The sequence below is a fragment of the Vidua chalybeata genome, chromosome 14 (assembly GCF_026979565.1).
Source record: "Vidua chalybeata isolate OUT-0048 chromosome 14, bVidCha1 merged haplotype, whole genome shotgun sequence".
In the NCBI taxonomy this organism is placed as follows: Eukaryota; Metazoa; Chordata; class Aves; order Passeriformes; family Viduidae; genus Vidua; species Vidua chalybeata.
In genome coordinates, this window is record NC_071543.1 from 15,116,114 (window position 1) to 15,143,169 (window position 27,056).

General features: G+C 46.7%; 1 protein-coding gene across 1 annotated transcript; it reads left to right on the forward strand.

Annotated features, from left to right (window-relative positions):
• Window positions 1-1,110: 1,110 nt before the first annotated feature.
• Window positions 1,111-25,934, forward strand: LOC128795384 (sodium/hydrogen exchanger 2-like). Its single transcript, XM_053956111.1, has 12 exons — window positions 1,111-1,366; window positions 2,742-3,205; window positions 3,925-4,175; window positions 7,358-7,575; window positions 11,152-11,348; window positions 14,590-14,679; window positions 16,822-16,892; window positions 17,942-18,106; window positions 18,540-18,654; window positions 19,871-20,005; window positions 24,786-24,858; window positions 25,771-25,934. Exons 1-12 carry the CDS (start codon window positions 1,111-1,113, stop codon window positions 25,932-25,934), a joined length of 2,199 nt encoding a protein of 732 aa, XP_053812086.1.
• The last annotated feature ends 1,122 nt before the right edge of the window (window positions 25,935-27,056 follow it).

Consider the following 27,056-nt stretch of genomic DNA (forward strand, 5'->3'; position numbering starts at 1 on the left):
AGTAAACCCTGGCAAAGCAGAAAAAAGTTGCTCCTTGAGGGTGTCACTGCATCCCTCCTGCCTTCCAAAATGTATCCTCCTCTTGCTTTACAAACGGGATGAGGAACAGGGAGCTCACGTGGTGCTGAGGCCCAGGATCTGTGTCCTGGCCCCCCACAGCTCAGAGGGGCTCACCAGCCTGTCACTGGCACTGCATTTTGGTGTCACTTAGGCGGCTGAAGGGAGCAAACAGGCCATCGATCCGTCTGGCAACCGCCCCGGGCCCCGGGTTTTAATTACCAGCGTTCTTTGGGATAAAGTTCTGCCTCTTGAAACATAAACCTCAATGAAGCTTCACAACGGAGGAATTTGACCCAATACATCTTTTTTCTCCACTGTTTTATTAAAATCTGTTAAATACTGTTGAAACAACCTTTATTTTTCCATTTTTCCTATGATTCTGAGCAACTCAATTTTTTATGTTCTTTTCAAGAGAGATGAAGAGAACTTTTCCTGTTAATCTTTTTTATAGGAAGCTTTAAGCAATTGTAGAGCCTTATTTATCCCACATTGGTGCTCTCTGCTCCTGCAGCTCTGTATTTAGCCCAACAAACTGGGTGATTTGCTTGTTTCAGCAAATGAAAACTGATTTCCAGTAATGTCTGTGTTGTGTTCTTTGTGTGGGTACTGCAGAATTCCAGGGAAGCCCCCTGTGTGATGGAGCTCTTGTGGGATGGGATTTTTTATGGGACCTATTCTGTCAAGTCTGTCAGTTCTAACAGCAGTGAAGGTTATTTTTTTCACTCCAAGAGAAGTTTATGAGGGACCGGGAGCCAAAACACATCAAGAGTTGGGGCTAAAATATGAGTTGTGCCATTGGTCTGAGGGCACACGAGGCATTTCCTCAATGAAGCATCCACAGGAGGAGCCCCTATTTGGGCACGTGGCACTAAAAAGCACCACTCTATAGTGGGATCTCCCAGCTGGAAGCTGATGGACCAGGCAGGGAAACCAGCCTGGGGTGAAGCATTTGCTCCTCCCTTTGCAGCCACCCCCACGAGCGCCGGTGTCTCCAGCAGCGCTTCCAACCACTCACCCACCGCAGCGGGAGCAGCTGCGGCTTCCAGGGACATGGGGGGACATGGACACAGAGCTGCAGCTCTCCTGGCTGGCTCCTGGCTCTGCTGCATCCTCCAAGCCCCGTGGGTAGGAGCCCTGCAGGAGCCACTGCTGGAGGAAGCGGTCCTGGAGAACATCAGCTGGGCTGCCGAGGAAGCCCAGGGCAACGACTCCTCGGAGCACGCCTTCTTCTCTCTGGATTATCAGCACGTCCAGGTCCCCTTTGAAATCACGCTCTGGATCATGCTGGCATCCTTGGCCAAAATAGGTGAGGCCTCCTGCGAGGATGAGGAGGGAAGGGGAATCTCGGTGGAGGTGGTGTGGCCTTTGCTCCACCTCCGCTCTGGTTTGGAGCCTGAGGTGACGTGCCAAACCCTCGGAATTCGCACACTGCGCGCCAGAGACGCTGCACAGGTGGAAAATAAGTTGCATTTTAGGTTGGAAATGGTGGTGTTCCATCTAGAAATTCACAGCTGGGAGTGCTGTCGCTGTTAGGAGGAAAAATACTGGGCTTCCAGGAGGAGGAATTTGATTTAACTGCAGGACACACCAAGGTGTGTGTTCGCCTTGATTTCCTTGCCAGCCACGCTCTGTGCAGGTGGTCCACTGACATCTTCATCTTAAAATGAAGATTCCTTATTCTTAGAAAAGTGCCCTGTGTCTGGTCAGGGAATAATTCCATCCATGGCCAGGGTGTTACACAGCTAAAGTGAAATCTCTGTGCAAGGTCATCTAAGAAAGATTTAAGTTATGCAAAATATCTGATCTTTTTATATTTTCCTCTGACAAACTGGGCACAGGAAAGTGAAAACTATATCAAGTATTTTTCTCCAGGAATTGTCTTCAATTCTGTTAAAATACTGCTATAAAAGTTATTTTACACCATTTTTCTTTGTATTTCTTTTTCTCAGAATGGAGAAGTCTGTAAGATTGGGTTTGATCTGAATTTTTCAGATGGAAAGGGTCTTTTTGTGTGACTAATTTCATGTTACGTAATGAGACCCTAATTCTAGTCACATGCATGAAGACCTAATAATGATCAGAAATGTTTAAAATTTATTGTTCTTATTTTAATTAGGTTTGTTTCCATGGCTTTTTCTTTTAATAACTCACATTGTATTTGTGGTGTTTTTTTTTAATGTTGTGCATAGCACAAGACAGGCTTGATTGAACATTTTTTAGCTTTAAATGCTAATGATGAAATACTATTAAAAGTGGACCTGTTCATAATTAATGGGAAGGCTTTTTATGATTTTTTTAATGTATGGAATCTGTATTGTGTTTAAAATTAGAAGTTGATATTTCTGTTAGTGCTGAAGATGGGCTGCTGACTAGATTACATAATTAATAATTCCAAACACTTTTTTATTTATGCAGATTATTACTTCTTGTTTATTACCTCAATATATCTTTCTAACTTTATGCTATGATGAAATGAAGTCTGAAATGACAGTATTTTGAGAAAGTTTGGTATTTTGAGTAATTTTTAGATTTTCTAACCAATTTCTGAGCAACTTCACCCTGACTGTGTGAATTTATTTGTGCTACTCCGAGGTGTAACCTGCTGGCAGTGGGAGTGTGGGGACCTTCTGAGGGTTTGGGCTGGTGAGATAACACCGGTTTTACCCTTCCGTGCCCTGCAGGGTTCCATCTCTACAACAAGCTGCCTTCCGTCGTTCCCGAAAGCTGTTTGTTGATATTTGTGGGACTCATCATGGGGGGAATCATCTATGGATTAAATGATAGGTCACCACCAGTGATGGACAGCGACATCTTTTTCCTCTACCTCCTGCCCCCCATCGTGCTGGACGCCGGCTACTTCATGCCCAGCCGCCCCTTTTTCGAGAACATCGGCACCATCCTGCTCTACGCGGTGGTGGGGACCATCTGGAACGTGTTTGGGATCGGCTTTTCCCTCTATGGGATCTGCCAGGTGAAAGCCTTCCGGCTGCAGGACGTGTCCCTGCTGCACAACCTCCTGTTCGGCAGCCTCATCGCCGCCGTGGACCCCGTGGCCGTGCTGGCCGTCTTTGAGGAGATCCACGTCAACGAGAAGCTGCACATCCTGGTTTTTGGGGAATCGCTCCTCAACGATGCCGTGACCGTGGTAAGGACCAGCCTGAGCTGGGGTATTTAACCTGCAGAGGATGGTGCTGAGTGGTGGGATGGAAGATCTGCAGAAAAGGAGGCTCAGGGAAGACTTTATTTCCCTCTGCGGCTCCTTGAAATGAGTTCGTAGCCAGGTGGGGGTTGGTCTTTTCTCCCAGGGAACAAGTGGCAGGATGAGATGAAATGGTCTCAAGTGTCACCAGGAGAGGCTTAGATTGGCTATCAGGGAAAATTTCTTCATGAAAAAGGCAGTCAAGCGTTGGCACAGGCTGCCCAGGGAAGCGGTGGAATCGCCACACCTGCAAGTGTTTAAAAACTGTGTTGAGCACATGGTTTAGTGGTGAACATGGCAGAGCTGAGTTATTGGTTGAACCTGATGATTTTGGAGGGCTTTTTCAACCTCAGTGATTCTGTGATTTATTGAGGGAAAAGTCATCAACAATCTCTTCTAGCAGAGGACTCCTGGTCCAATTCTCTGGCACTGCGGTCCTTGGCAGCATTCAGGTGAACTTAGAAGTTTTCAGGTTTCTCTTTGACTCCGTGTCTGGGGACAGAAATGTCCGTGAGGGCCACAGCAGTCCCCTGGTGGGTGCCAGACCTCCTGGGCAGGAGGTGACGCCGTGCTGGCAGAAATCCCAGCAGTGTATTTGGTGTCAAGACCACATCTGGTGAACATCCAGTTAACAGCTGTTTCCCTCTTTCCTTCCCCCCCCAAAGGTGCTCTACAAGCTCTTTCGCTCTTTCTGTGAGATGCCGACCATCAAAAGCGTGGATGTTTTTGCTGGAGTTGGAAAATTCTTCGTGGTTGGGCTGGGAGGAGTTTTAGTGGGGCTGAGTTTTGGGTTCACCGCCGCCTTCACCACGCGCTTCACCAAGGACATCCGTGTCATCGAGCCCCTCTTCGTGTTCCTCTACAGCTACCTGTCCTACCTCACTGCAGAGATGTTCCACCTCTCGGGGATCGTGGCGTAAGTGAGGCCCTGCAGCTCTTCTCTCCAGGAAAGCTTCCTGCCTATATTCACTGAAAAATACCCAAAACCATTTTAAAACTTGGAAATCTGTGTATGATGAGGAGCAGGCCCCTCTCCAAGTGTCACTCTTTTTCCCAAATTGCACAACGATGGCTGGTGGTGGATTTATGTAGGTTAATGAGGAATGTTTGTTTGAGCTCCATGGTTTTTGTTTGGAAAGGCTGGATGTTCCAACAGTGAGATGTCTGGTAGGTTTGGCAGAGCCAGAAGAAGTTTCTCAGCTTATTTTGTTATTTTCCACATGGCCCAGTCAAAACCAAAATGGGAAGAGTTACAAGGAAAATTTAAGTCAGCTCCTTTGAAAGGTTTGATCTTGGTTTGCAGCACGTCTGTTTTCACATCCCCTTCCCCATCTGCATGTCCTGCCTGGCAGCCCTTGGTGTGACAGAGCAGTGAGTGATGGGATGGGAACTGAAGCTGAAATATTCCTGCTTTTTGGGAGCAGAGGATTCTAATGGAAATCTCTGCTTTGGAGATTCTGACTTGGCTGCAGGAGCTCAGACATGGCTCATGTCTGGCCTCAGGTGTCAACCAACACCTCTGTCTCTGGTAACATTGGGAATCTGCTGGCCAATTTCAGCCAAAGCTGTCAGAGATCATTGAGTTCATTTAATTTTCTTTTAGCTGGGTAGATCTTTCAATGAAACGAATAACTTTGGGCCAGATCCTTCAGATTCAAGGGACTAATTAAGCTTTGTGCGTACCTCGTCAGACATCTCACTGTCACAGCAGATGCTGAGACAAGAATAGCCAGAAAGACCCCAATGTTCAGTAAAATCTCACCTTGGAAAGCAGAGGGAGAGGAAAACCAGAGGGATCCAGCCCTTCTGTATTCTGTGGGCTGGAATCTATTGAGTGTGGTTCTCCTACCCAAACTGAGTCAGCTGGTGCTGACGATCACAACCATTTAATGTTCCCCCAAAGACACCAAAATGCACCTACCCTGCATCAGTGGCTGCAGCATAAACAACTGTGCAGATGATGAGAAGGAAGATAAAAAGAAAATAAAAAAATGAAGTGGGCTCCCAGCTCGGCACAGAAGTATCTGGGAGATCTATTTTAAATCTAATGATGTTGCTTTGGATATAAACCATTCCCGTGTCTTGCAGATTTTGTTTCCTCAGCTGGTTAATAGGAGCAATATTTGAGTGTTGGTGAAAACAATTCCAGCTCTGGGAATAGGTAGGAAAAGCCTATTTATAGGAGTGCAAGATAGAACAGTGAAATAAATATGCTGCATAATCATCGTGGAGCAGAAAACATTCAATCCTAATGGTGTCTCCTTCTATCAATCACAATCTGCTGTACCCATTATGGAACCCATTTGCTGTTCTTTTGAATAATGTATTTTTTTCTAAAGCAAAACAATGGCAAAGGCAGCTGATTCCTGCACTGTGCCCTTCTAATTGCCAAATTATAAATGCCTGTCTTATAGATCTGGAGTTCAAACAATTCATTCTGTTGTGGCCAGGGAATACTGTATTATAAGAAGCAGCTTTTGGCAGTTTGTTTCTTTGACAAATAATTTGATTGCCAAAAAAATCAATTCTACATAGTCCAAAAAAATCTAAAAAAATCTGAATACATCTCAGTCTGTGAAACTGTTCTGCAAATGGGTTTTAGTTTAATTTTTTCATTTCTTATTCTCTTTTTCCCTGCCCCTTGCCTTGGTGGCAATGTCCATCTTTAGCCAGGACAAGACAAAGTTTATTCTCTTTCTGTGATCCTGCTGTGATCTCATGTCTGTTGTCCAATAAGCGTTCCCCCAAACCACAGCTCTGGAACTTACTTGCCCATAAATACTTGGATTTCTTAGTTTTTAACTGTAACTATATTCCCCACTATTTATTGAGGCAGACACAGAAATGGAAGAATTTTTTTTTTTTTTCCAGTCTGTGGTTCAGTCCCTATTACTCTTTCTGGCAAAGCAGGTCAGACCTAAAAAGGATAAATCAAACCAGACCTGTATTAGAATATTTTTATGTACATTTTCTTAGGAGATGAAAGATGTGAACTCAAACATTTGGTGAAAAAGGGACTTGAATCTTGGTCTCCTGCTGCTGGATTACAGAGGATCCCAATCCTCAGCAAAAGCATTGTGATTTTCCCGATTCTGACCTTTCCTATCCTCTGCTTTTGCCACAAATCCTCTCCCTAAAACCCAGTTTTAACTTCAAACAGACCCAAATGTTCGTGTCTTCAAAATAATGGGAAATGTTAGTGAAATTCTGGGGTTAAACAGGGTATTTTCAGTGCCAAGCAGTAATTGCCTGGCAGTTCTCTGAGCGTCTCTTAGTTGACAGTTCTGGGTGAGCCACCACCTCTCTCAACCCCTTTGTTTGGGTCACTTACCTGTCCTGGTCACACCCAGAGCCAGGGACCAGCCCAGGATCTGCTTCTCTGTGATCCAACATTGTGATGTTCCCTGTGGAAGTGGATTTCAATAAAAATATGGATGGCCTTACCAAGCGGCACTGGCAGTCAGATCTTGGAAATTTAAAGCCCTTTTTCTATTCCCGCTGTAATATTTAGAACAGAAATCTTTTGGTCCAGATTCAAATATAAAAAACGGAGCTTCAGCACTTTGAGCGCTCAATTGTTTTGACCTCCTAGGACTGCTGGCCTGAAAATGTATTGATTTTTGACCTCCTAGGATTGCTGGCTTGAAAATACATTGATTTGAAAAGCTGATGAATTAGGCTAATGCCGTGTTCCCTGGAACTTGAAGAACCAATTATCCATGAAAAATTGCCAGGCAATTGCAAGGTCAGAGTTTGGCAGAGTGAAAGAACTGGGAATGGTGTGTGGGGATGGGAGGAGTTGGGTGTTAGTTGCTTTGTGCTCTGATAAAATGCAACAGGTGATGAATTGTTCATCTGTTAAAGTCCAGATTTGGACAGTTTGGGCAACCTGTGAAGTATTTTATTGTCCTAGTGGTCTTGGCTGAGGTAGGAAGTGAATCAGCCCTCAGTGAAATGTCTGCAAACATCCAAAACTTGATGAAACCCACTTTTTTCATGACTGATGTGTTGATTTTCTGTGTTAAAGTAGAAAAACATATTCTTCTCTTCATATTTCAAACACATTTATTTTCCGTTGTTTATTTTTCACTTCCTCAGCATCATTTCCTGTGCCATGGGCATGAAGCGCTACGTGGAGGCCAACATCTCCCTCAAGTCCCACACCACAGTCAAGTACTTCATGAAGATGTGGAGCAGTGTGAGTGACACCCTCATCTTCATCTTCCTCGGAGTTTCCACCATCGGAGAAAACCACGAGTGGAACTGGCCCTACATTTGCTTCACGGTTATTTTCTGTCTCGTTTGGAGGGCACTTGGTAGGGGAAGTTGTAGTACTTGGATTTTCATATATGTTATTGTTTATGGAAGTGAGGAATGAGATTCCATTTCATGAGAGGGTGCTCTGCCCCTCCATCATCCTTTCCTGCTCGCTCTGCAGTGTGATCATTCCAAATGGGAATGCTAGAACTGGACTGGGACACCCCAGCCAATGCTTCCTGCTCCTCCATCTCACTTAATTCCAGATCTTGCATTTTGTTGCAGTTCCCTGCTCTGTGCACTCACTGGTGCTGGACAGAAGCTCTCATGAGATCTATTTTATCAATGTCCCTTTTTTGCCATGATCTTCCTTTACCCTCCTTCATTGCCATGATCTCCTCTTCCATTTCAGTGGTTTTTAGTCCCTTGGTATTCTGCCAAGAAGAGGGAATTTGTAGGTGCATACCTTGGAGTGAGAGATCCATGAAAATCCTCTGAATTTAAGGGATTTAATTCATAGCAAGCTGGTGTACAGCAGCATCCTTCACTGAGAAACTGGAGGAACATTCCAGTAGCTGTCCTGGGTAGACAAGATTTGGGACCTAAACTTGTGAGGATGCTCCTGCTCCTACTTGAGAATTTCAGGTCAGGGTTGAGCGTGGCAGAATTGGGGAATTGCTGAGGTTGGCAAGAGCCTGTGGAGATCATCTGCTCCAATTCCCTGCCCAAGCAGGGGCAGGCAAGACTGTGTCCAGGTGGATTTTGGTTATCTCCATGGATGGAGAGTCCCGGAAAACCCGTCAGAGTGTGTGACCAACCTCACAGCAATAAAGAGACCAAGGCTTGGTGATAATGAGGAGCAAAGCAGGAAAATACTCTCTTAATAACTGATCTCTGCAGTTTCTTTAGCCACAATTACCATGCAAAACCAAGTCCTGGTTCCAGGATTCCCTGGGATCCCATTTTCATGCGTTGAAAATGACCACAAAAAATAGATGTGCCGTGTTTCCATTCTCCTCAATTGCATCTTGTGCTGATTCCGTGCTGGGAAAGGCTGGACCTCCATTCATCTTACAGTGCTTGGCACCTAATGAGTGCAGAGTGCCTCAGTTATGGGTATTTTTATATCTTAACAATATTTGTGAAAATAACAGCACGCATTTTTGGCAAAGAATTTGAGAGCTTAAAAACGTTCAACAGGATTTATGTTTACAAACCAGTAAGTCAAGCAATGAACTTGAATTTGACAGACACTTCAAGAAATTGTTTAAATAGGTTAGGCCATGATTAGCAAGGCAGAGCAGAATGGGGTTCATTAGCTGTTAGGACATGCCAAAGTTTGTTTTAATAACTGTGCACCATACTTGGAAATGTGCTCATTAGTCAGTTTTTTTGTACATTCAAGTGTTTTATTTCCATTAAGTGGTTTCTCTTAAATTATTTGCTCAGATGAAAGGGGTTCTCAGTGAGTTTGATTTTTTTTTTTTTTTTAGTTCAAAAATTCTTCACTGCAAGATATAAGAACATAGCAATGCTACAAAGCACCCCAAAAATCCTCCCTAAGCACAGCCCATCTGAGAGCAGCTTAAATTATGCAGCACATTATTAGGGAAGAGCTCAGGCTGCAGCTACCCTTTTCCAGTCAAAATCTCCCTGGAATTAAATAAGAACACACAAATCAGGGCTGGAGATTGTCGGAGTGGTCCTGAACAGGGTGTTCCTGCCCTGCAGCACCTTCCTGGGAAGCTGTCCGGGAGCTGGGAGGGTGAAAACTGGGAAGGGGCTGCACCAAGCCAGACTGGGAAACTCCTGCCTTGGAGATGGTGGTTGAGATTAGACCTTGGCCTGCTCAGAGCCATCCAGCAGCTCTGGAGTAATTAATAATTAATTAATAATTGGATAGTAGGGAAGATTTCTTCATGGAAAGGGTTGCCAAAGATTGGAACGGGCTGCCCAAGGCATCTGGAGACAACAGCCCTGGAGGTGTTCAACAAATGTGTGGCTGTGGCACTTGGGGACATGGGTTAGCGGTGGCCTTGGCAGTGCTGGAGGAATGGCTGGACCTGATGATCTTGGAGGGCTTTTCCCATCTTAACAATTCCAGGATTCTAGAATTCTGGAGGTGCTTGAGGCACTGATCCAGAAAAGGGAGGTGCCCTTACATTTCCTTGCAGGAATTGGGGATTTTTGGGTGGACAATGCTGGGATTGGTGTGTAAACTGTCCCCCAGTCCTTCATAGAACACTCCCAGTGCTCTAAATGGTTGAGAAATGTTTGTGCTGAAACCTGGGGAATTCCTTTGGCATGAGGAAGATCGTCTAGAAAGGAAAGTAGAGCCCTTGCATGGCAGCACTGGGGCTCTGCTGATGTCCAAGCCCTGGGGAGATTTCCCCCTGCTCTTTCCCAAGGTATCTGCAGGAGAAAATACATTCTGCTCAGAATGATTCATTGTATGTCATCTCTTGGAGCAAACTGGCCTTGAATTAGTTTAGGGAGTGCTAATAATAATTTATGAGGAAGGATTAAATTAAGACAAAGGCCAGGATATCAGCTCAAGTAAATTTTGTTCCTTTAAATCATCGGCACTGCCTGAGCTGTAGAGTAGGGGTGGATGTGAGCTGAGGGAGGCTTTGTTTTATTTATTTTTTAAGTTGCAAAGAACCTTGACACCCAAGTGCTTCCTGTCTGCTGGTCTGGGCACCAGTTCTGCAGAGCTCCAGAGATGGGGAAGGTGCCACAAGTTAACTCAGTTAACTGAGTTCCCTATTCCCAAGCATCCCCAGCTTTTTGTTTTCTTCACACTCCTCCAATGTACAGTAAAAGTTCAGCTATTTTTAGCTGGAGGTGTGTGGGAAGATGTTTGATATGTACATAATAAATGCACTGTTTTTATTTCTTTTACAAACACCCTCTAGAAAAGCAACAGTGCTGTGGCTCCAGCTAATTCCTAACAAAAGTCAGAGACAGGCAGTGCCATCAGTTCTCAAAATGGCTGTTAATCTTTGGGAAATGGGACGTTTATCACATCCATTGGGATTAAAATCACGGCCTACTGATTTAAGGCCTGACTTTTTGTACCTTTCTGCATCTGTTTGTGCATTTGCAAATGGCTGTAAATCACAGCAATGGCTGTGTCACCTCACGTGGCCTTCAATTTGTACAGTATAAATCTGAGGGAAAGAAATAACATTAACACAGGTGGAATATAGCTACTTATCCAAGCTACTGCTTGGAAACTTTGGCAAATAGGAGGGCAATTTGTGGCTAAATTATTGCTGTTGATTTGCCTCAAAAGCATTTGTTAACCTCAGCAATTCAGTCATTTGTTATCACCAATTAGAATAAATCAATTCGTATTTCAGGACTGTAGCCAGTCAATATTTGTAATCTCTCACATTAGAAATATGTCGGGGATTAAGTTTTCTCTGGACAAAGCAAATTTCAACCTGTTGGATCAGACTGGAAGAGGAGTTCTCCAGTGGCATATTGGGAATATACCCCCTTGTGCCCTGGCTAGTTCCTTGTAGTTGGTGTTTACCAATTCCGTGATGTTTTACTGGAAAATGTAAGATCGTGAGTTGTCTCTAATTGTTCTATTTGACTGATGTGCCTCAATGTACCTTCCTGCTTTCCAGGGGTTCTTGTGCTGACTTTCTTTGTGAACAGATGTCACGTGAACACCATCACCAGTAAGGACCAGTTCATCATTGCCTACGGGGGGCTCCGAGGGGCCATTTGCTTCTCTTTGGTTTTCCTGCTGCCTGACTTCCACAGGAAAAAGCTCTTCATTGCAGCAACAACTGTTGTCATCCTCTTCACCGTGTTCGTGCAGGTAAAAACAGTGCTGGGCACACACTCGGGATTAGGTCCCCTCCAGGAGTCTGGGGGAGAAGGTTCCTCTCCCTCGTGCTGGGGCTGTAAGTTCTGGTGCTCTAACAAGGAGTTTTAAGGAATTGTGGTGCTCTAGAGCTCGGGAGGAGAAGCAGCTCTCAGCATTGCTGTGACATCTAGTGGTAAAACCATTCCTGCAGCTTTCTGTGGCATCAGGGTCCTGGATGTCTCCCTGCTCTTCTCTGACCAGCAGCAAGTCTCTAAAGGCTCCTCTAAAATACAGCTCTTAGTTCATCTGGCAAACACAGCCACGCTTGAAGGAGGGTGTGGTGGAAAAGTTGGGGTTGTCTGGTGCTGGAGTGAGCAAGGCCGATGTCCACCTGCTGTTTATCCCACAAAGTAAAGAGTGGGTCTCCACAGGCCTGAAGTGAGTGGGATGTGGAGGTTTGGGGAACATCTCATGTAGAAAAACTCCCTGCGACCTCCTGGTCAAGGACATGAGGTCCATGTGGAGCTGCTGACCAGGAGCAGAGGAGTTTCTGGGCCTTTGGGAGATGGTGGCTCGTGGTGGCAGCTGCCGAGTGGCCCCGTGGCTGAGCATCACCTCAGAGCCAATTCCTTCTGCTTTTCCTGACTGAACCCCTCAGGTGGGTGTCAAGCACTGGGACAATGTGGAGGGTTGGGGTTGATTTTGCTTCCCCACGTCCACCTAAATCCTCATCCTGAGCTGGAGAAGTGGTGGAGGATGGATCAGAGTGTGTTGTGCCAATGGGATCGGAGCTGGGAGCCGCAGGGCAGTGGGACTGGGCACAGCTTCAGCCTGAAAGGAGAGAGAAGGGGCCAGACCGACGGGGGGGGGGATGTGCTTAGGTGGAGCTTGACAAGTTTTAAGATGCAAATGTGGGTGAGAAATTGAAAAGCCGCGGTCCCCAGGCACGTCCGCTCACGCAGAGCCGCTCTTGAGCCTCACACAAAGGTTGTTCTGAGGCAGCAGCTCCAGGCTTCGGGAAATCCTTCCCGGGGCCGGGAAAAGGGCTTCTGTGTAACCTCAGAGCTCAGCTGGTGATGTCATCCCCGTGCAAAAGGGTGAGAGTTAAACAGGGTCCCCGTGTCGCCGGGGACACCCCCTGACCTCCAGCCGTTCAGGAACATTTGTGTCTGCAGAGGGGCTGTGCTGGGGCTCCAGGGACCTGCAGTGCCGAGGCCTCCACGACAACAGGGGGAGGGAAAAGCCAGGAAAATTGCTCAAAACCTGAGGTAGAAAGATATTGCTGGAGCTCAGCACAGAAAAAGGTGGGTAAATGTAACAGAACCTTCAAAAACCTGGCTGTGGAAATCAAATTTGTGGTGCTGCTGCCAGACACATCGATGGATGCGTTATTGGGAAGGAAATATTTTTACCATCCCAGCATCTTTCGTGGTCAATGTGTGTGGAAAGGGCAAGAGAAATATTGGCTGTGAAACAACTTCTGTGCATAGTGGACATTTTTGGTCTTGTTTTATGCAAAAAGTTTTCTCTATATTCACAGTGACCTCAATATAGGCTTGTTGGGGAGTGTCTGTGTTAAACAGGACAGAAACCAAGGCAGAGGTGATTGGACCTTTTTAGGCTGGTTTGGGCCATCTTGTCAGAGCTCAAACCCTCCAAATCCTGTGATTCCCTTGGAAATCCTGCCCCTGCTGGCTGGAAACCCTCGTGCCACAGAGGAATGACCACCCCTTGAGCTGTTGGGCTCGGCCACCGTGCCTCTGTCAGTGCATTCCACAAGCCAGGAAACTCCTCTCTTTTGGCCTTCCTAACCCAATTGCATAAGGCTCTTCCCACAACAAGCCTGGTTAATCATTTTGAGAAGGTTGACTGAGCCATTGTCAATTCCTCAGTGCTTCCAAGCAGGCTGGATGTGTGCCACGTAGACCAGGAAGTTCTCCAGGGAGCTCTCTGGGCTTGTCTGGAATGTCACAACCTCCCCCTTATTGTTCTGCCTCTTGGTGTGGTTTTAAAATCAAATCCTGTTGGAAGTTCACTCTCTCAACTTACTGGCCCCTGACCTCTGCCATGAAATTCTGAGCAAATTGTGAAGGGGGGAGATTGTTTGATGCCTGCACTGTCCCACTGGATTTCTGGAGGTGGAAAACATTGTGTGAGCTGTGATGGAGCTGTCAGACACTCCCTGGGATGAGTTATCCCTGGTGGGTGGAGGAGCAGCTCAGGGGACCTGCAGGTGTGCTGTGAAATGATGTGTGGCCTGGAATGACACATGGGATTCCCATAACAGTCCCAAATGCTGCTTTAAAATGGAAACAAATGTGGCTGATTATCCAGGAAGGCAAGAGGCCAAATTGCACAGTCTCTGCTTAATTTTTGTAATATCTGTTATTCTGGAATTTGTGAGTTCTGTGTTATTGACTCTGAATAGCGACACATTTTTTATTGCTATTAGCTATTAAAATGACACATTAATTGTTTCTGCAATTAAAAATATGTTCAACTCTCCTCCATGCCAGCATTTGTGACATTCAGAAGTCATAAACATCAACTACTCCATCATTTTTGCTGTAAACACGTCCTAGAAAAGTCATTTCATGCGGAAGCCGGACTAAGAAACACAACCACAGCAGCATTTTAGTTCTCTCACGAGGCTTAAAGGATATTAAAACTTTTCCTTGACCCTTCCCACCAGGTGGATGCTTTGATTAGGAAACTTAGCCACTGGCTGGCCGTCAGAGATCGCTGGAGTAATGGTGTGTGACACACAGTGCTTAAGGAGTGGGCAGACAATTGCAGGTGGAGGCTCCGTGCTGAGAAATCTCAAGGATTATCCCCATTTCAGGCATTTGAACTTGGATCCTTTCAAGCCCCTTTCCATCTGGGAGGCCACGAGCAGCAGCAAACCACAGGCTTGACCTTGGAATTACTGGTTGGCTTTTTGTGGTCTCGGAGAGGCCGGAGGAGGCAAGCAGAGGTTTCTTCCCCCTATCCTGAAGCCTCTCTGTGAGTTCTCGTTGACAGGTTCCTACCAGGAGCAAACAAAGTGTTTGGGGTACACCTGGGAGAACAATTTCTAGTCCTGTTGAAGCTTTGCAGGTTTTATGGTGCCAGGAAAGCAGGGCAGGTGAGGGAGGCTGCTCGAACACCAGAACAGGGTCGCTGCGGCTCAGCCCCACGCCGGTGGCTTTTGTTCCAGTGCAGGAAAGTGGGGTGTGAGGAAGGGCTGATTTCTGTGTCGGTGGTTACTCTGCAGGGAATGACCATCCGTCCCCTCGTTGACCTGTTGGCTGTCAAGAGGAAAAGGGAGAGTGCTCCCACCGTGGGAGAGCAGATCCACATTCGGGTAAGTGGAGCATCTGTCAGCACATGGCCAGAGCTTTCTGATGTCTCCTGGAATGTGTGTGTCTCCAGGGACCCTGCAGATCTGCACTTTTACCCAAATCCTCTGCAGGTCAGCCCCTTTCCACGTTGGAAATCCTGTTCAGCTCCCTAACCATGGGTTTTTTATTTTTGCATTGGAAGAGCAGCCACCAATCAGGCTGATGTAATGTAAGGGAGTGCACAAACATGAGAGAAAAAGCTGATTTCTTGCCCAAAACTTTAAGCTGTGACATAACTCAAATTTCTCTGGTTTCTGGAACAAGAGAAAGAAAGAAAATGAGGCTTGGTTGCTTTCAGGATTAGGAACTTCCATGTGTTCTCCAGTCCCATCACCACCACTGGTTCGCATATTTTTGCAAAAAAATGAGGAAAGAGAGGATAAGGTTGGGGCTATATTGGAGGGAACCTCTGAAGTGCACCATCCCTGGAATTATTCAAGGCCAGGTTGGATGGGGATTGGAGCCACCTGGGATAGTGGAAGGTGTCCCTGCCCATGGCAGGGGCTGGAATGAGATGAGATGTAAGGTCCCATCCAACTCAAACCATTCCATGATTCTACACCCATAACTCAAAGGTGAGATTCCATTCCCCTTGTTCTCACCACTCAAGTGTTGGTACCTGTAGTCATAGAGGACTTCAGGGAGAGGATCAGCTGCTCTCCCACTCAGCTGAGCCTTTGCATTTGCATCTGCATCCAATGGAAAATTAATATATTTCTGAATCTAATTGTTCAATCCCAGCCACGTGTCTGTGCGTATGGCTCCTTCAGGAATATTATTGTCATTGTTTCTTTAGCAATAAAGCCACTGGGGCTGAGGACATTTGTAAAACCTGTTTGGCATCCTCACAATGGGGTTGGACTGCAGGGCTTTGTCTGAAGTTAACACAACAGCTCAGGAGGCTGAGGAGCTTTTTCCAGTCGTGAACAGAGAAGACTTTGTTCTTTTGTTAGAGTGTGAATGGTAGATCTTCTCAGAAATGTGTTCATTAGGAAGTGTGAGCTGAAAATGGCCATGCAGCAATTAAGTTGAGAAGCTAAAAATGCAGATAGTTGGAAATCAGGGATGCAGAAGCCAGAAGCAGCTTTCTTCCTCAAATTTATTTTGCCATCTGGATAGCTGGGATATTCTTGCTCATAGGCGTGATGATCAGAGTGTGTGAGTGTAATTCCAAAGAATCAGAATAGTTTGGGTTGGACCTTAAAACTCATCTCATTCCACCCCTTGCCATGGGCAGGGACACCTTCCCTTATCCCAAGTTGCTCCAAGCCCTGTCCAACCTGGCCTGGGACACTTCAGTGCTTCCCTCCAATGTCGTGTTTGTGGAACACACAGCTGCCAACAGCCATGTGAGGGCACTAAACCCACGCCAGGCTGCAGGGCTGAGCCAGCTGCTCTTAAACTTTTCTGTCTCTGACCCCTCAAAAAAGATAGTTTTAAAAAAATTTAGAGCTGTGGAAAGTTCTGGGGTCATGGGTGCGCCCGAGTGTGGAGGGCAGCAGAGCAGAGCCCTCTCCCAGTTTAGAGATGCCATTAGGAGGGAAAGCAGTTTGGGAAATTAGAGGCCTTTAACTTTGAGGTGGAAAAACCAACCAGGCTGGTATTTTTAATATAATTTAAAACAATAATACTGTATTTACCTGAAGAATGATATGATGATTTTATTTAGTGGGAAGTGTCTGCGGGAAGGCAGTATTTATTATTCAAGATTAACATTTATGTGTTACCTACAATTATATCCTGAAGATACTGATTTCCTGAGACAAACTGTCCTCAAAAACTCCAAAATGAGCCTTTCCTGCTGGTCAAGGCCCAGAGGGCAGAACATGGGAGCCATCAGCCCTCCTGTACCTATCGCAGAGAGCAGATTCATGGCCCTCAGCATTTATTCTCTGCTTGCTCACACCTGAAAGCAAACCACTCGTTGTACTCCAGCACCAATGGATGAGTGGATGGAGAATTATCCCAGTGCCTTTTCTCCTTGTTTCCCAGCTCCATATCCCGAGCTGGAAGCATCCCCTGTTGTGTGTGTGGCTTTTGCTGTTTGCTGGCTGGGTTCATCACGTATGCGACCGGCGTAGAGCGAAATCCTCTCTCCTCTTTAGTTCTTGGATCATTTGCTGGCTGGCATTGAAGATATATCTGGACACTGGGGACAGTATTACTGGAAAGACAAGTAAGGATTTGCCAAAATACAACTGTGTACACGTGTAGGAAAAAAAGGAGGTTGGTTTCTATTCCCAAAGTTTCCGCTGTGGGCAGCTGGGTCTTGTTCATCCTCGTGGCACGAGGGAGGTGACAGAGGGGCAGCTTTTCCTTGTCCAAGGGGACACCAGGTTTTCAGGGCACTTCCCTGCTTGCAGACACCTCTTTTGCATCACCCTAAAAAGCTCCTTTCTCCTCTCCTGTTGTGTTTGTCCCTCCTGGCCCAAAGAAATCTGCTGGAAGTGCCACGGCCGTGACACGCAGCCTGTCCCAGGCTGTGCACAGTTAACATCAAAGAGCTGAGTTTGCAGCACTGCTTGTTGTGGACTGAAATAACAGAGGATCTCTACAGATTTCTGTAGCAAAGTGTTCAATTTTCATTAATTTTTGTTAGTTTGTACATTTTAAAATTTAAAAAAAAATGCATCAGGATTTAAAAAAAATTACAAATACCATAAATATACTAAAAAGACTTTCTACCAGGTTTAATTCCTTGGTGGTCCAGACACAGATGCAGCTGGTAGAGATTTTTTAGGAATGCCCATGCTTGGAAGTGCCACTAGAGGGTATGGGAGACACTGCTGCTGAGGAGCATCCTGGCTCCTTGTGAGCAGATCTTAGAGAGATTGATGATCTCAGAGGTCTTTTCCAACCTAAATTATTCAACGATTTGAGAAAAAAAGAAGAGGAAATGGCTCAAGGGGGAATCTGGAAGTGTTGAAATCTGTGGCTAGTGCAGATGCAGCACTTCTAGAAGAGTTCATGATATATCTGGTACTTTTGGGGCGTTTTTATTGTAATTAGTGAAGTCTTAATATTTTGACTCATGTACTGTAATGCAGAAGTAATTAGGGACTGACCTCTTGGACCATCGATTTCTGAGGAGGAGTTAATGGGATATAATGGAATTTAATGGAATATGGGGCAGTGGTGGGCTGTGACCCTGCTGCCTTGCTCAGGTCTGTTGGTGCTGGGGAGTCAGGGGAGAGGCTGAACCCATCTCATTTTGTTCTCCAACAGACTGGAATACTTCAACAGCAAATACCTGCAGAAGATCCTGCTCAGGGAGTACGACCAGCCCAAGTCCAGCATCGTGCTGCTCTACGAGAAGCTGGAGCGCAAACACGCCATCGAGCTGGCCCAGGCTGGGCAGCTGGGCCACGGCCTAGCCCACCCCTCCTTCCTGTGAGCAAACACCAGCTCCAACTCAGCAGCTGGGGGCTAAAAATGATGGGATGGATGAGCATCACCCGGCACTGATGGTGGCAAATAGAGGGTCACCTGTATGCCCATGAGTTACAGGGAAATGGTGCTCTGAGGAAGAGGCTCCTGCCCAATTTTGGATGGGTTTGCAGTGTTAAATGTTCTGAATGGCCACTTCAGACCTCACAGATGGTTCTGCTCTGCCACAGCTCCCCGTGGCTCTTTTATCCACCAGGGAGCATATGGACAGCCCAGCTCTGATGCAAATGCCAAATTCCTGCTTTACTGTGAGCTCCATCTGCAGAGATGAGCTGCTGGCCATGTTGGCTGCGGTGGGATCCCAAAGGGGCGCTGAGATTTGGGGATGCATTTCTTGTGCATCTTCCAAAATAAGGTGTTCTGCTTTTCTTTGCAGCAGCAGCGACAGGACTGTCATAACAGACCAAAAATTGGAGGACACTCCAAATCCTGATGTCCTGGACAACATGCAGGAAATATTGGCGAGGAACCTGTACCGGATCAGGAGGACGGTACAACTTTTCCCTCCATCCATATTTTAAGTGTCCAATAACACAAATTTCCTCGGTTATCCGATCAGCCTGAGCAGATGTTATGAATATTTCCATAATTACCCAGGATGTCTCTTTGTGAGGAGAGAATAGTTGGCTGTGTGGAGCCAGATCCAGTTTCCAAGTCAGTGGCACATTTCTGTTTGCTGCCTGACAGCTTTTGAAAGGTTCACCCAGTCAGCCTATAATTTCATGGAATATTTTCGGCATCGGTACCCGGCAGGGAAAAGGAAAAAGGAGGAGCACGTGGAACTTCAGGCACTGGGTTAGCAGATCCAGCAGCAGCTCTAGGGCAGAGCAGGGATGGGGTTATCCTCATGGTACATTTTTCCCCCATGGATGAGAGCTGTGAGTGGGAATTAATCTGCAGAACTTTTAAATCCACCCAGCAATTTTGCCATGGAACTGGTACCAGGTGGTTAAAGGGCATAAACCCCACTGGCTGCTTAGAGTCATGGATCACATCTGGGGTTTCACACAGCACCTGGAATTGCTGTTTGTAGGGAGACTTAACTTTAAAATCCACCTAAGCCTTTGTTTTATGGATTGCACACAAAAAAACCAGAGTCCTTAGGGGTGGGGCTGGTGTGGGCAGCTCAGCACAGAGGGATCAGCCTCCCCCTCCTGTCCCTTTGCTGAGCTGAGGGAAACAATGGGATAAGGCTGGGAAGAAACCCGTGGACATGGTGGAGGGATGAAGATGAAGGCACAGCTCCAGTTTGAGCTTAGTCCTGTGTTAATCCAGCCTAACCCCTTGCAGAGACAGCATTATCCCAGCTCCCACTGGTGTTAGTGGGAAATTTCAGCTTGGCTGGGTGGTGGCTTTTGAAGGAGGATTTATGGCTCCCATTGTCTGCATGATTTATATGGGAATGTGGGGTTAATACAGGGCATTGGGGGCTGAAGCTGTGAAGGCACCTTGAGCAGAGTCACTGCACTCGTTCTGCCACCTGGATACCAGGTGTAACTCAGTCTCGTCATTCAGGGATTTCTTGGGTGACTTGACATTAAAAAAAGCAGAGTTTGGAGTGCCATCTCCCTTCCGTGGCTCTTTCCATCCCCACCTCTCCTAAATCAGCGTATGCCCATAGCTGGGCGGGATGGCTGCAGGGGGAGGAGGATCCCGGAGGAGGGCAGGGATGGTCCCGTGTCCAGCAGCCTCCGTGTGTCCCTGCAGGGCCCGGCGTACAACAGGCACACCCTGCCCGGGGACAGCGAGCCCACGGAGCAGGCCAAGGAGATCCTGATCCTGCGGCACAAGAGCCTGCTGGTGGAGATGGGCGGGAGCGACACCTGCAGCTTCAGGAAGGAGGTAAGAGGGAGCGCTGGCCAGCAGGACCAGGCACAGGCTGCTTTCCCCACAGCCTGCTTATTGCTGGTGGTGTTTCCTTCGAAAGGCAAATCTTGTTATTTTAACTTAAAAAAAAAAAAAAAAAGGTCTCAGTCCCAAATCGCATTCCAGTGAATAGGAAAAATACCAAGGGAAAAACTCCCCAGCCCAGCTCCTGGCAAAGCAGGGAGCCATCCTGAGCACAGCCCCGTTCAGCGCTTTGTGAACAGAGACTTCCACCCGTGCTGGGAAAGTTCTTTACTGAGCAAATGTCACTGACTGGGCTTCGCTCTGTAGATCCTGAGGTCTGGTTTTCCCATGTTTTCTTTTCTGGGAGATTTCATCGAAGACAGGAATTTGTCTCCCCCCATTGTCAGTGATCAAGAGTGTAAATATTTGAAACTGCTCAGTGTTTTTTTCCTCCCAACTCTTTTGAAAGGACAGAAGCATTTTTGTAATCTTTCTTATGATGATTCTGGGGGCGAGTTCTTTGTTTTTAAAACATGTCTCGTTCTGGGCAGGCTTGAAAGAAGTAAAATAGAAGGAGGTTTTGCTTGCCACATTCCTGTGAGAAACAACCATTTTTCCAGTTTACTGCTTGCATAGCTCTGTGTTGGTTTATGTTCTGAATCAGAGGAGAAACAGGGTTAATACCACGTCTGTGCCTGGTGAAGACTTTTGCTTTTTGGTGAGAGCTTTGGAAAAGAAAGGTTTCCAGGAATGATGCATGAGGAGCAGGCTTGGTTTTTTCAGTTCCTCCCATCCTCTGTAACTCATTAGAGGAAAAGCATTTAACCCTTGTCATATTTTGCTCCCAAATGCCCAGGTCAGCCGCAGTGCAGAATCACAGAACATCCAGAATTGGAAGGGATCCATGAGGATCACTGAGCCAACTCGTGGCCCTGCACAGGACAGCCCCAAGAATCCCACCCTGTGCCTGAAAGTGCTGTCCAAACACTCTCTGAGCTCTGGCAGGGCTGGTGCTTGCAGTAATTGCTGAGCCATCCCTAAATTTCGCTCACTTCTCCAAATTTTAGGTTTTGATGGCTTGAGCTGGAGCACTGTCCAAGTGTGAGCTGTGATCCCTAATCTAAGCAGCCAAGCTCCATCACTGATGAGAACAAAATGACATTTTAGAAAGAAATAAATTACCCTTCCCTATTTAGATAGTAATTTCCCATGACAGCACAAGAACTTGGGAGTGCTGTGGACTTTTTTCCACTCCAGTTTCCTTGTGGAAGTGCCAATCATGGAGGAGCCCACCGAGAGTGGCAGCACCGCACCAAACACTGCTGGTGCTCAGCCCTTCCTTCCCAGAAAGGTGTTCTGGCTCTTGCAAGCAACTGGAAAGATTTAATTTGATCATTTACATGCTGATTGGTGCTTACAATTCAGAATAGATAGGCAAGAACATGGCATGTTCCTGTAGAACATTTGGTATAATTAAACTTCAAAAGAGCGACATCAAACTCCGGCTGATTTTGAGCACGACGTTCTCTACTTTAAGGATATTTGATTGTTAACCCTTGTGCTCCTGCTTTCCCCTTCTCTGCTGCACTAGATGGGAAATTCAGGAGCTTTGGGAAAGCTGTTTCTCCTGTTCCTTTGAGTGCTTGCAGCTGGGCTTTGGGGGAGCAGAATCGTTTTTGGGGAATTGCAAAAGCAGTAGGATTTACTCTGTGTCTGTACTGACTCGTGGGTGGTGGGAAATGCCCTCTGAGGGTGGGAAATGCCCCGTGCATTTTGGAAAATGCCAGTTTGATGCTGAATACTGACTGTTGTGTCATTGGAGCCACTTACTGGTACTGCTCACACCCCTTCACTGCAGCCACCTTGGCTTTGTGCCAGGCCAAGGGAAGCAGAGGTAAATCCCAGAATAGTTCGGGTTGGAAAGGACCTTAAAGATCATCCAGTTCCACCCCCTTGCCATGGGCAGAGACACCTCCCACTAGATCAGGATGCCCTGTCCAAGCTGGGAGATGATAGTAAATACTGGGGGCTGATCCCAGTGACACCTGTAAGTGTGGCTTTAACCCAAGAACCATCCCTCAGTGCCCAAAAGCACAAACCAGGCCTGTTCTGCGTCACCAGCAACTTTTCTGCTAATTTTTAAGATTTTACTTAAAATTACTTTGCTTCATTTATTGTGAATAGAACTAAAATGATGCCCCAAAGTGATGGGATAATGCTCTAACAGAGCCCTGAAATATTAACACCATATTAATTTTATATATATATAATATTATATAATATTAAGGAGGGTGGGTGAATGCCGTTACTTCACGCTGTGGGAGGACAGATTGCAGAATTTGTCAGCAGAAAGAAGGAACACTGTGCTAAAAAGTAGATTTTAGCCTATTATAAGCAGCTCAATACTTACCAGTTTTTGGGAAAAAAACAGCTACTCATGTTTCTTCCATGCCAAACTGAAAAGAAAATGGCATTTTCCTGATTAAAAAAAGCTATTAATGAAAAATGTCAATAGTGTTAGAGATTTTTCTGATTGTCAGATATTCCATCTTTTGTAGTCCCACGGGGAAGGGTTTGGCCTTCCAGGTTTTGAGTCAGCAAGAAAAACTTGGATGCTGTTGCTCCCCACGTTTTTCTATTCTACATCTCACCACGAGATGGAAGCATTACAACTGTGTTTGCAACCCCAACTGGAAATCCAGGGACGGGAAATAAACTTCCAGCAAAGGGCCACTGGAACCCCTGTGGTGCTGGTGAAACTCCTGCAATTCCACTGCCAGTCTTGGCAAAAAAGCCTTGGTGGTACCTTGAGCGTTAGGAGCTGAGGGAATAATTTAAAAAATCCCTTTGGTTCAGTAGAAACCCTGTTTTTCTTTTTTAGTGAAGCTGCTGAGAGCTTTGCTGTTAAATATGAAGCTGTTGTAGCTCAGTTAAACTCATATTTTATTAGGGGCTGGTTGGTCTTTTCCTCCCAAACACAATCAGGGATGTGTGGGAGAACATCCTCGTTTGGGTTGGTGGCTTCCCCAGGCTGGGAAGGAGCCAAGTTCATCTTGGCTGCTGGACAATCCCTGTCCTTCCAGAGGAGAAGGCTCTTCCCAGGATGGACACAGGTCTGAGTCACCTCTCCTGGGTGGCTTTAGGTGCTTTAGGGGTCTCCTGCACTTGAGGTGCTTTCACAGCATGGAGAGGGGGCTCTTGGAGCCTCCTCCAAGGAGAGTTTGGAGAGCAAACAGGGAGAAGTAGCAAGAAAAGAACAATCTTCCTTCCTCCAGAGCAGGTTAAATGATTTACACCAGGCAGAAGGACCTTGGCAGGAGAACGAGGTGACTTCAGCTCTGAACCACAGCCCAGGGGATTAACTCCAAGACTATCTATTTCCAGCAGAAAGTTCGCCTTCCTCTGCCTAAGGACAAAATTCCTGCCGAAGGCTGCTGCTTCCTGGAGCTGTGCATCATTGCTGGCTTCCAGCACCAGCTGCTTTTGGGGCTTGCCTTATTTCAGGCAGGGATCCAGCCCAGCCTGAACTGGCAGGGCAGATTCTGAGACCCAGGACAGCTTTTATTTACCACGGAGCACCCAGAAAATCCTTGCACCTGTAGCCAGGCAACTTGGTCCTCTTTTCTCCTGCCAAAAACAGGAGTGCACTCCCCCAGAAGGAGCTTATTTGGAGCTGCCTGTGAGCCATGTGCGTAAATGACACAGTGCCTTTGGTAATTATGTCAGAGCCCTTTCATGGAGCATGCTCTGAGAATCGTTCAGTGCCCCTGGGAATGGCTTTCCAGGGAGCCGGGCGCTGCTGCCGGAGCCGGGAAGGCATTGTTATTAAAATGGTCAATAAAAGTGAGAACAAGGGATGGAGGGCAGCGGTCCTCGTTAGGGGAGGGAGGAGAACGAACCGAAACAAAACAGAAAACCAGGCTGGGAGGTGTCCAGAGTTACTTTGGCAGTCTGGGTTTCTGGGCGGAGGTGCCAAATCACAGCTGCGTGAGAGACTTATTCCCAGTTTACAGAGGCACCGAACAATCCAGGCGGCATTGTGCTACCTGATTTTTATTTTTTTCATTCCTATTTTTTTGTCCTGGAGGGTGGAGATTAGCACTGGAGTGAAAGGACAGGGAGCTCGTTAGTGCCAGCTCGTTACCTGCCTCCTTGGCCTGCAGCCAGCGTGGGGAGCAGCCAAGGTGAGAAACATCCATATCCTGGGGACAGCTTTGCCTTCTGCACTCCCTGCCCCATTCTCCCAGCTCCAGGGCTGCTCCTTCCCATCCTCTCTGCTGAACCATTCCTGGGGAGCTCAGACCTCTTCCAGAACTCAAAACATAATTGCTGTATTGTGCAATTTTAATTCTTTAAGCCTCTGACACTGGCTCAGTTTTATTTCTAAATTATTGACGCTCCATAAAGAGCTTGAAGTGTTGTTCAGAGAAGCTGTTAATGCCCCATTCCTGGAAGGATTTTAGGCCAGTTTGGATGGAGCAACTTGGTCCTGTGAGAGGTGTCCCCACGCACAGCAGAGGGATTGGAATGGGATGATCTCTAAGGTCCCTTCCAATCCAGGCCATTCCGTGATTCTACGTTGTAGCAAATCACGCCTGCAAATACTTCCTGCCATCTCTTCAGTCTATTTTTAGCAATCCTTCTTTTTTTTTATTGTTGTTGTTGTTTATTTTTACATGGCAAAAGTGAAACGAATGGGAGTGGAATCCTTAGGGATTGCAGACGGTTGGTTTATGAAGCAGGAGTGTTGTGAACAGATTTCACAAGGCACTGAAGTCCTTCTCTCCCTCAGTCCCAGAAGGAGGACTCGTGCTCGGCGCAGGGCGAGGCCACCCCGCAGCCCAAGCTCTGCCGCTCCTTCACCGGTGAGTTGGGGAGCTGGGGGTCATTCCCTGCCCTCCCCTGCCCACCCTCATCCCCGTGGAATGGCCCAGCAGGTGACAGGGAGGCTGTGGGACAAAGTGGGGCTCCTTAAATGAGCCTCGTGGGTGAGCAAGAAGAGCCAAAAGCCTTCCCAGCCCTGGTGCCCCCTCTCAGCTCACCTGAGGTTGGAGTGAATGGTTTGGGCTCTTTCAAAGACGTCTAATCCAACCCCTCTGCCACAAACAGGGACATCTCTAGCTAGGTCAGGTTGCCTCATCCAACCTGGGATGTAGCTGTTTTAGTCCACAGTTTACCAGGAATACTTCAGTAATGTTCTTTCTGAAGAAAGCCATGACTGTAAGCAGAGAAAAGTGATAAAAAACATTATTTCTGGGTAATTTTTTTTTCCACCCCAAGGAAAACACGAGCACCATGGACCCTGACATACAGTCGTGTCAGAACAGAAGGAGATTGTAATTCTTCTGTTGTGGTTGCATGTTCATCCCTGTCAAACAATCCCATAATATGACAACATGACATTCCAGGTGCTCCAGCAGGACACCTGCGTTTTCCAGAGCTGGTTTAAAGAAGCCACCAATGTGAATTTTTGCTCTGCAAAGCTGCAGATGCGGACTGACAAAAGAATGATGATATTGATCCAAATACCTTATGTATTTTGAAGCGTAAACCTGGGTTTAAATTACCTTTTTTTGGCTTTTTCTTCCATGGAAACGCTGATCTTTGTCTCCTGTTTTATAATTGGGAAGTGGAGGGGAACAGCTCATCCCCAAAGAGCACTTGGCCACCTCAGTGCTCCTGCTGAACCATGAAGAAGGGCGTTTCTCGTGGCGTTTCTCGTGGCGTTTCTCGTGGCGTTTCTCGTGGCGTTTCTCATGGTTTTTCTCTTCCCACAGTGGGGAACACGGAGAAGGTTCGGGAGGTGAAGGAGAGCCGGTCCAAGTCCGTGTGTGCCATCCCACCGCCCCAGCCCAGCGGCCAGACCTGGGGCGGGAGGAAAGAGCTGTCTCTGGAGATGTACAAACACAAGGGATGCTCTGGCTCCCCAGGAGGGGTCTGACTCCTTCAGGGAGGGCTCCTGGACATGTAGATAATGTAAATAAGATCCACGTTGGAAAGGACAGAGGGGACAGGGTGGAATATCCAGGGTGGTTTGCATGGAAAGTCACTCTTATTGCCCACTGTTGGGTTTTCAGTGGGAACTGCGGGAAAAGATGCCTAGCTGAGCATCAGCAATGCCAGGGAATGGCTGAGGGGACATTTCTAAGGAATTTCTAGGGAAAATTAGCCTGTTTAGTCTGGGAAAATTGCTGAAACTGCCTACAACTGCAAGGAAAGATGTTTTAATAAGGTGAGATATGGGATCTTCTCATTAGTTTTCAGGGACAGGCTAAACAACAGGGAGCATTTGGATTATAGGTTGGGAAAAACTTGGTAACCTCAAAGGTTTTATTAGGGGATGGAGGAAAGAGCAGAAACAGCAACAGATTTCTTCTCCTCAGGAACTGGTGGATCCTAGCTATGAACATTAATCTCCTGAAGCCCAAAGCTAAATGACATAGTTAGGTAAGGAGTTTTGTCTTACCTGAGGGACTGTCCCACACCCAGCCACAATTCTGCTAATGAAAAATTATTGCAGCTGAGTTAAAAGGGAGAAATATGTTCTTACTGGTTTTTGAAAATTTATGTAAGGAATGATTCACCTCAAAGTTAAAATGAGGAGGCTCCAAACCCAATGATGAGAGCAGGAGATGAGCAGCAGCCCTTAAATAGATGGGAAAGGTTTCTGACATGGTTGGTTGGTCACATTAATCCTGTAAAGATATTTTGGGATGATCTGTGCTGCCATAGCTGGGAGCTGTGGGTTTAGAGGGGTTTGAAGGTGCCAAGAGGGTGACCCAAACCCTGGCTGCTTCTCCCAGGAAAGGTGTGAGCCCTTTGCACAGCAGATGCAGGAGACCTCTGGAGATAGGACCTGAGGAAGACAGGTAGCCCCAGCTTTGGGTAATTTTCTTTGAAACCCTGGGTAAGTTCAAGCCTTTGAATTCTTGTCCTTACTGAACCTGACAGGACAAGTTTTAGTTTTGTGTTGACATTTTTCTTTCTCTTCTCCTTCCTCTGATCTAAGAGTGTTTAATCTGAATGAGTGCCTCTTTTTGAAACAGCATTAAAAGAAACTGTA

Bases quoted from the DNA above. Each gene is read 5' to 3' on its own strand.
- LOC128795384 (XM_053956111.1), top strand. From the start codon at position 1,111: ATGGGGGGACATGGACACAGAGCTGCAGCTCTCCTGGCTGGCTCCTGG. The intron at 7,576-11,151 runs GTAGGGGAAGTT...CCTGCTTTCCAG, and splicing joins TCTCGTTTGGAGGGCACTTG to GGGTTCTTGTGCTGACTTTC. The intron at 16,893-17,941 runs GTAAGGATTTGC...GTTCTCCAACAG, and splicing joins CAGTATTACTGGAAAGACAA to ACTGGAATACTTCAACAGCA.